At 36.7% G+C, this 9,737-nt stretch overlaps 1 protein-coding gene across 1 annotated transcript in view; it reads right to left on the bottom strand.

Annotated features, from left to right (window-relative positions):
• Positions 1 to 8,335, bottom strand: part of ASPM (asp (abnormal spindle) homolog, microcephaly associated (Drosophila)) — a gene marked incomplete at its 5' end in the record, with an annotated part of 24,482 nt that extends 16,147 nt beyond the window's left edge. The window contains 11 exons of the mRNA XM_009074458.1: positions 476 to 561; positions 641 to 786; positions 882 to 1,057; positions 1,633 to 1,763; positions 1,841 to 1,982; positions 2,513 to 2,580; positions 2,738 to 2,983; positions 3,841 to 3,987; positions 4,681 to 4,782; positions 6,497 to 7,847; positions 8,192 to 8,335. Coding sequence (XP_009072706.1) covers positions 476 to 561; positions 641 to 786; positions 882 to 1,057; positions 1,633 to 1,763; positions 1,841 to 1,982; positions 2,513 to 2,580; positions 2,738 to 2,983; positions 3,841 to 3,987; positions 4,681 to 4,782; positions 6,497 to 7,847; positions 8,192 to 8,335 — 2,739 coding nt within the window. The remainder of the gene's footprint in view (positions 1 to 475; positions 562 to 640; positions 787 to 881; positions 1,058 to 1,632; positions 1,764 to 1,840; positions 1,983 to 2,512; positions 2,581 to 2,737; positions 2,984 to 3,840; positions 3,988 to 4,680; positions 4,783 to 6,496; positions 7,848 to 8,191) is intronic.
• Between the last annotated feature and the right edge of the window lie 1,402 nt (positions 8,336 to 9,737).

The following is a 9,737-nucleotide window of genomic DNA, read 5'->3' as shown; positions in this document are numbered from 1 at the left end:
GGAATGCCTAAGTAATATTCATTTTTATTGCAAGAATGTTTCTTCAAACTGTTTCAGATAAATGGAAAAAACTAGATGAGCTATAGCTTCAGAGCTTACTGTATAGCTGTCTATCAGTGAAACCTCAAAATGTCCTTTTCAGCTAGTAAGTTTACCATCAGTATGAAAGCAACATTACTTTACTTTTAAGTAGCAATTCTGGTAGTATACAGCATAAACTCAAAAGTTCATTTTTTTCCAAAAATTGTATATAAGAAAAAGCACAGTTAAAACGTTATCCAAACTGTATCATTAGGGAAAAGTTAGCAGTTTAGGTAAAGTTTGTGTGGCACTTTGAATACACAAAGTGAATCTCTTCAGGCTAAAATTTGATTAGTAGAGGTTTTCAGAGACAACCAATAATCCCAAAAGACTGGTGTTTTCATTACTGCCCCTCTTTAACTAGAAACAAACAAAATAAGCAATTGAATAGTACCTGGAAGGCAAAGACCATTTGCCACAGAAGTGCTAGTGTTCGTTCTCTGTGTCTATCCACAATATCTCTGGAGTCAATTAAAGAGCCTATCAAATTAAAAAAAGGAATCAGAATGTGGACTCTTTAGCTGATCCACTTAGAATAACCCTGAATTCTAGGCCTTACCACTTTCATCTTTCAAGTGAATTCCTCGCTCTTTAAGGACTTTAAGGGCAATGTCAACATTATGCATCTTCTGTAGACGACTTATTGCAGGCACTCTCAGTTGCTTAGAAAGATTCCAGTTTTTGGTCAGAAGCTCCATTGCTCTCCTAACAAAGGTAATGTCACAGTTTAATGCCTTAGCTGAGCTCAGATGAAGTATTACATAAAAGAAATATTTAAAACTAATTCTGGGTCAACTCACACAAGACGAATGCCACACTGTAAGTCCACAGCCAGATTGCTCACAGCAAAATCAAATTCATCAAGTGGAGTCTGAATATGACTGACAGGTAGTCCTAAGAAACCGAGATGGCGAGAAAGGTCACCTTCACCACTCAGGAAGTCTCGAGAAAACGCAAGCAAAAGGTCTTTGCTAGCCTAAAAAAAAAATAAAAAAAATCATCTTAACACTACAATATTTGTCAAACAGAATACAACTTTCATCTCTTGACCCCCAACTTAAATCTCATATTTCCCATTTATTCATATTGCTAGTTTTTTTTAAAGTTATTTTTTAGCCAGTTCACAGAGCTTTAATTTGTCATACCTGGCCGCCACGCCCCTGAAAATACCAACAGATTCAAGAATATATTTTTCTCAGTCTGTCTGCACAGGACAAACCCAAGAAAAGTGATTTTATTTCAGCATAACACATTTAGTCATCAAAGCCTCTGTATGGCAGATGTTGCATGGACTTTCTTATCACAGCAAAGCATCAGAAAAAAAAAAAAGATAAGTCCACCAAACTGACTTGCCAAACCCTCAGAATTTTCTTGGGAATTCCTTTACATGACCGGGAGACAATGTGTTGAGAATGTTCATGCAAAAGGCTGAACAGCCAGGACTTGTGAAAGCACAGTCAGATTAAAAATAAATAAATACATACATAAATACATTCTACTTTGAGTCTTAGGACAATATTGGAAGGAGACATCAAATCACAGCTTTCTCACCTTAAACTCTGCATCCTTACAAAAGAGGCAAGGGTCATGGGCAATCATTCTGGACCGTTTGGCACAATCCAGAAAGCAAACTAACAACAGCAATTTCTTCAGTGTGAATTTTGACAAAGCTTCTTCATGACCTAAAACAACAGAATCCATTAAGTGACAGTGTAGAAAGGAAGTGCTAAAACCCACTTCTTTTTGAAGTAGTAGTTACCTTCTCGGTAAAGGTGAGGCACAGAGGGATGTCTGTACTCAGCTGCAATCTCAGGGTTCCAAAGCAAGCGATTAAGGATAAATAGTGCTAAACCCATAACATCACTATTACTCTCCAAAGCTATCAGCTCTCCATAAACAGTCTAATATGAACAGAGAAAAAAGCAGAAGTGTTTAAAATTATCTTAAGCATTATTTTTGGAATACCATACATTATTGAAATTCTGAAATAGTAAACAGTAAATAGTCTAAAAATCAAACAGTTTTCAAACAAGTCACTGAAGGGTAAAAACCAAAAGAGATTTCAGAAGATCCAATATCATTTCAAAATGCATATGATCATCTACACCTGAGAAATCAATCAGGAATTTCTTTAAAATTACCATATTCTTCATCAGTTTAGTAGAGTTAAATTGACAAGTAAATGCTTTTGTGTTATTGGTCAGGGAATTAACTTCCACCTTCCTTGACTAAATATTTCCCTTAATAAGGTAAACACTTTTTTACAGCAAGTATGCTGTAACAATTTAAAAGATATGCAAATGTGCTGTAACTGAATCGAACCCACCTGAACATGTAAGACAGAAAATAGAAAGAAACCTGAAACAAACCCTACTAAAAATTGTTCAATGTCCTTTAAACTTAGATTATAGACTCGGCACAGTGCACTTACCTCAAGCCCTATACGCAGCCATAACGGGTTGTAAGATAAAAGCCAGTTAAGCACTTTCTGCCTCTCCCCTGCAAAAGAGCATCTTGTAATATTACATCCAGCAAACATTTCGTATCAATGCAAAAGTTTCTATTAACCAATTTAAAATTAAAACAACTTAGTGTGCAAATAATCCCTTTTTCTACATACAAGGAAAGGGAGAATGCCAAGTCTCAGTACTCTTACCTATGTCCTTCCAGAGGTGTCTGTCTCTACGAACTAGCAAGCGCCTACTTTCAATCTCAACTTCCAATTTCTTGATAGCTTTAACCATTGTCTCAGAGGTAAACAGACGACAAGCTTCACGGCGTAACTTATTCAGCTTACGATGAGCTGTATAAGCTTTCAGAGATGCTTCATCTTTAGTTGGTGCTTTAGGAAGGCTCATTTTATGATGGTTCTCTTCTCCCAGGATAAGAGCAGCTGCATTTACTGTTCAAGCACACACAAAGAGTATGCACTTACGTCTTGAAGCTTTGCCCACCTCATTTATTTTTTTTACCCTTTCTAAGTTGACATTTTTCTATTTTCCTAATGGTTTATCTTTCAGGATGCTTGTCAGCTGTTGCACTAAAGATATATTGTCAAGTACAAGTAAACTAGTCAAGTATTTAATACAACAACTCTTATTTAAGAAGCGAGAAGTGCTAGGAAGTCCTTTTTCAGATCAGTGGTACCATCTACAGTCTTTTTTGCAACTGAAGTTAGAGACAGAGTTAAAAGTAGGTTACAATCATTTTAGTAAAGTGTCAGCTCTAAAGTCTTCCAGCAGATGAGGATTCCCCACTGGACATCCACTGAGGAGTGCCACAGCCACACATTTCAGGTCATTCTTGTTGCAGAGCACACTTTCCATACAGATGTGTGATATGCTGTGCTTGCCATGAGCAAGTGTGTCAGCCACACTTATCAGAATGGAAAAAATGCAACTGAAAAGGCTTAGATGGTTATAAAATTCTACTGGGGTGGCCAGCATTGACTTCAATGTAAAAACTGCTTTTTGTTTAGCATATTCCATATTTTCTAGCATAGCTGACACTGAAACATACTTCCAAATATTTGGTTTAGATTTATCACAGTATTAAGCCGAAGGCTGAAAAGGTAAACATGAATGATACACAAAAATTAAAGCCCAAAACACCTGATCATACCCAAGAGCTTAACATTATACAGACTTTAGTGACAAGTTGCCACTATTGTTGACTACTACTATTCATCAATATTAACAAAGTACATTATATAATGTCTAAGAACATTAAAAGAGATAATGAAAATCCTTGTACTCTTACCTTTTGAGGTATTTGTTTTCACACTGAAGTCATCTGGGGTAAGTAAAAAATTTAACCACCATGTGAAACCTCGTTGCTGCTTCTCCTTCCAACGTTCATCATAAAACATGTTTTTAGCAGCAAAAGGCATTGGGTGCCTAGGGATGGCTTTGAAAAAAAAAAAAAAAGAAGGTAAGCCTTTACAGTTCTTGAAATGTTTGATAACCAATGTACATTTACTTGTGGAAAGGACTGACATCTGACACTCCATTTAGCACTCCTGTAGATAAAAAGTAGAGCATTAGAACCTTCAGTGACTTGTAGATCAGCCACAAAACACTAACTGAGTTATTAAACCACTAAAACAAGGATAAGATATCTGGAAGCCAGGCCACGTGCAATGCATGTAAGTTGAGCTGGATTACATCCAGAAACAACAATTTTATAAATGCATTTTTCTGATCAGATCAGTTCAGTATTATTAGCGCTAAAAAATTAATATCTTAGTGTTAAGAAAATTTCTCCTCTTAGGCATTCTGTTGTGAAGAGGCATTTAACTGATAACGATCAGTAAGCTGGGAGCATAACTATATAATGTAGCTTTTATACTTAAAAGGCAAAACTGGAAGAAAGTAACATTTACCTTCAGTTCACCATGGGTTCCAGCTGATTTTCTTATGAGTAGTCAAAACAGAACACAAAAGGTTATGTATATTTTTCTACTAGATCTAGATTCATTTTAGGTACAATCTTCTATTTTATCTCAACTCTAGCCAGTTGGTTCTTACCAGACATAAGCAGTACAATTGTGCCATGCAGCTCAGTGTATGGTGTTTTAGTAAACCTCAGGAGTCTGCCTACCTGTTTTCAGTGGTTTCACAAATGTCAGGTGAGACTGGGCCAATCCAAGGATGGGTTTACTAATTCTCTTGGTCGCTTTAGATGCTTTCTGAAGTGAAGAACCTACACACATTAACATAAAGTATCAACAACAAATGCGTCAGTTAAAGCTAATGTATTAAAGTTTGTATCACTTCTAAAGCACAGAACTAGAGTAATTCCCCATGAACCCACTCAAAATATCAATAACCTCCTGTTGATGGAAAGTTACACAAACCAGTTTGGCTACAAATAAAAGGGAAAAATAGATAAGAGTAAATATGTGCTCTCATAATTTCACAGTTCTTCCATATGCTACAGAAATGTACTGTCTGCATTTCATTATTATATGGCTAGAAGCACTAAGCTGATTTGTACAAACATTCATTAGAACATGGTAAAGTGTTTATTCTATAAACATCTGGGTAAAAGAGATGAATTTTAGGGCTTTATTCACCTCTTCACACAGCTATGTGGCTTACTACACTGATTCTCATTTTAAAGCAGTCTGACTTGTGTTAGTTCAGTTTAGTTATTAAGGTACTAGTTAATAATCATTATCCAACACACAGCTATAGCAGGACTTAAACACAAGAAAAAAACACAGATCTAGGCTTTCTCAACATGGTAAAACAAAGCCTTGTAGCATGATAATTTTCTTACATTAACACCAAACGAAGGATGAAAAAAGGATCGTGTTGAAGTACAGCTGCAGTCTGGCAAGATTCAGAAATAAAAGATAATGATGATTTTAAAAGGGGAGAAAGGAAGATTCATGGATGCAGGGAACTACAGGCTGGTAAGCCCCACATCTGTGCCTGAGATGATGATGGAACAGAAACTCGTGGAAACAATGTTAAGGTGCATATAAGATGGAGCTTAGACCATCTTAAAAAGCCTGACATCAAAGTGCATTACTGAAAGCCTCAGAGCACAGAACACATCACTTGAACTGAAGAAAGCAGCATATGTTATTTTGATCTGAAATTCATGATTAATTTTTCCTCTTAGTTAAATTCTGCAAATTAAATGCATCTTTAAGTTAGACCCTCATTCTTTTCACATACCAGGGCATACTTGGGGATGGAACATTTAGAAGACCCAAAATACATTGAAATACAACTTTTTCTGATCCTCAAGCAACGAAGTCTTGGCAAACATTAAAGGCAGAAAGATCTACACAAGGCTGACAACATGCTAGTTACAGACTGTAAAAAGCAGGCAGAGTGAACAAGACTTGGGAACTTCTTCAATGAAAGGGTGGTCAGGCATTGGAACAGGCTGCCCAGGGAAATGGGGGAATCACCATCGCTGGAGCACATGGATGTGGCACCTGGGGTTATGGTTTAGTGGTGAACACAGGGGTGCTGAGTTAATGGTTGGACTCAATGGTCTTAGAGGTCTTCTCCAACCTTAGTGATTCTATATTTGAAAACATATGACAATAGCAATGAGTCAAATACTGACAATAGTAAATGTACATATGACGAATCTCATGCACTAAGTTTCTAGTAAATTTGAATTGTGTACCAAGGGCTCTGCTCAAGAACTATCTGATCCTCTTCCTTTATTGTCATTAACAAATTTACACAGTAATAAAATAAATTTGAAGCCAATTAAACAACCAAAATGCTACTCTAGTTTTTAAAGTTCTAAAATGCAGATACCTAACAAACCACAAAGGCATTTCAGAGAGATGAAATATTGTTGAATGTTGCTGGACAGTTCAGTTTGCTAAACGCATTTCATAATCAAAGGCATCTTTCAGAAAATGATAAATGAAGGAAACATGACTCACCAGCTTTCTTTCTCTGCCCTACTCTCTCTCGATTTGTGGGTTTGAAGGCTGATGATCTCATCGTTGTATGCATTTGATTGTCCATGTTAGATGTCAGAGGTCTTTTTCTTTCCACTTCTTCTCCATACACTGGAGCTGTAACTCTACTATTTCCTACATGTACTTCACTTTTTCTCTTACGACACAAAGCTGATCCAGTAGGAGATGAATTTACTTTGTCAATGTGACACTGATTTTCAGCTGAAATGGGACCTGAAACTGGCAGTTTACATGTTTCTGCTTCTGTATGTATAGGCACCACATTAGCACATTCTATTATTGCTTTATTAAGGCATTTTTTAGATTTGGGCTGGTGGGTTTCCATTCTTTTTTCTTCAGTAGCACCAGGTTTCCTTTTTATGACAGTGGCAGAAAGAATCGGTCGCTTTTTTGTTTGTTCTCTCCGAGAAGAATTGTCAGTCTGAAGTCCCACTGTAGAAGGAATGCTGCAGTGATTTTCTTCGGGTTTGTCATAATGAAGTACCTGTGATTCCACGTTATGCACCTCAAAGACTTCACTGCACTTGTGTTCTATGTGAACATGTCTTTCTGTCTCTACATATTCATCTTTCTTCCATCTTGAGGGTAGAAATCTCTTTACAACATAAGTCTCTGTGGTAGATGATATTAAAGCTGCCTCAGGTTTAGGAGTCTTTGATTGCTTATGTGACAAGTTCTCTTTCACAAACTGATCAGGGGACAGAATTGGAAAAGGCTGCTCTATTATTTCTACACCCACTTGATAATTGTTATTTACAAAAGTATCAGGACTTAAAATTCTCCTTGTACTTAAAAGGGGCACAGATGGTGAGTGCTCCGGGGTGCAAACTGGTGAGAGAGTGTAATTGAGAACAGCTCCATTGTTTGAAATTGGCAGTTGAGCTAATCCAGAACTGTAGGCACTCGCAGATTGCACTTCATTGTGTTCATTAACACATCTCCTGATATTATGGCTCTCTATTTCAGGGAGCAACTCCTCATTTACAGAGGCAGCAATATCTGCAAATGTAGTAGATCTTCTCATTGCAACTGGTGTGCAAACAGTGCTACGTTGTTCCTCTGGCACTGGAGCAATAGGAGATATGGGCAATGCATTTTCTGAGCCAACAAGAGGGTCTTTTCCTGGGGATGTGTCATTGTGTACTGCATTCTGATTTTCACATGACTGAAGTGGACTTCTAAGTCTATCCACCTTCTGAGAAACTTGGAATGTTTTATTAACATACTTAATTTCTGAAGTACTTTTTTTAACTTTAATTCCAGCAGATGTTTCTGAAGATTTTTTCTTTTTTAATGTATCCCAAAGACTCCTCTGAAAAAGAACCATAAGTAAAAGTTAGTATGCTAACTTTGTAAATATTACTATGTGTAAAAGTGAACATTAGTAGCACTTCATTCAAAGTTTAGAAATACTATAAAAAGAACAGCTAACCCAAAATTCACTGTAAGTTATTTCCAGGCTTGAAAATAGTTTTTTCAGATGTGTTTTAGTTTTATTCTCCAAGCTGTAATGCATCAGTACAACGAGCATTTTAACAGACAGCATCATTTATCAATTTATTTTTAATTCTCCTTCAGTGAATTTCTATTCATTAAAAACAAAATAAAAAAATCTGTGTCAGCTATGGCAAAGTAACAGAATTAAGACACACTCACCTTTTTCTTCGGGGGCTGCTCAGCAGCCCCAAGGAGCACAGCTTGATGCTTTACAATGCCATTAACAACAAAAGTTATCAGTTCTCGGACTTTTCCTTCTTCTACTGGTGTCCATGTCACAGAAATGAAGATTCTTTGTCCTGACTATTGGAGAAAATAAATGTTTAATATCTAGCATTTAGGTACACTTCTGTAACATTAAAGATCAAGTCATCAAATGAGGAGCAGTATATAGATGTAACGTATATTCCGAGAACATGAAACAATACATAACTGTTAAATGCTGAAATGTTAATTTTGCCCCTCTGACATGCAAACTTCAGCAATCACTATCAAAAATACTGTATTACTAAAAGGGTATATGCCTCAAACTACAATGGAAAACAACATATAACATGTAGTACAGAGAAGTATATAAAGCCTCCCCTAATTCTATGATTCTATATAGATTTGAGTAAAGTTAAGTAGAATAAACTACACATTTTTTTACGTATTAACCAAATTAGTCCTCTGGAGGAATTTAGAAAGAATTACAGTGAGAGTAATAATCAGGGGTTGATTTTTAGCTGACCCTAAATACAAGTGCCTTTTTTTTTTAAAGTGAAATAACATGTAAAGATGAGATTTGGCACATAAATTCATTGACTAAAAATGAAGACACTGCAAATGACCAAGGAAGTCATGGAGCTATGTGTGATTTATATGCACAGTAACCTCTACTGAATCATTTCAGTGCTCTGCTGGTGTCAATACTCACTGACCCAAGGATGGTTAGATCTCAGACACAATCAAAAACACAGTGTGAAAATGACCATTCTCTCCAGCATTTGGAGTTCCACCTCCCCGGGCAGATGTCCAAAACAATGCAACATGTGCTTATGCAGTAAAGCTGGTCAACAATGATTACTATTAATTGGTTAACAGGTTCCTGTAGTAATTAAATACTTCACAGTAAGACTGTTGCAAGAGATCTACAGAGCATTTCTCCCTCTCTTACAAAGACTCTGGACAGCCTAGATGCCCAAAGATGTATGTCTAAACCATTCTTTTAAAAAACTGGCATTGATTGGATTAACCCCAGTTCATCTTTTTTGCTAATCATAAATATTTATTCCCAGATTAAGTTTGTTTTGCTCTTTAGTGTGTATTAACATGCAGAATAGTGAATTAGCATCCAGCCAAGATGCCCACAGATTTATGCTGGTCTAAACTGTTCTTTAAAAAACTGTCATTGATTGGATTAACCCCAGTGGACGTTTTCTTGCTAATCATAAAGATTTTCTCCCAGATGAAGCCTGTTTTGCTCTCTGTTGTGTTATTAATGCGCAGAACAGTGAATTTAGCATTCTCTTCACACGCTGCCTCCCAGCCTTTTCCCTAAACAGATGTCGCCTAACTTTTTGACAGGTCATTGTTTATCCATCTCTTACTCTTCCGCCTGTCTTTAAATACATGTTCCTAGAGCACAACTTCAACTACTTTTCGCTCTTTACTGCGAGCAGCGCTCTGTGAGGACGCAGTGCCTTCCCAGCCGGTGGCACAGCCC

Source organism: Acanthisitta chloris, unplaced genomic scaffold, assembly GCF_000695815.1.
Source record: "Acanthisitta chloris isolate BGI_N310 unplaced genomic scaffold, ASM69581v1 scaffold17385, whole genome shotgun sequence".
In the NCBI taxonomy this organism is placed as follows: Eukaryota; Metazoa; Chordata; class Aves; order Passeriformes; family Acanthisittidae; genus Acanthisitta; species Acanthisitta chloris.
This window is presented reverse-complemented; position numbering and strand designations above follow the sequence as displayed.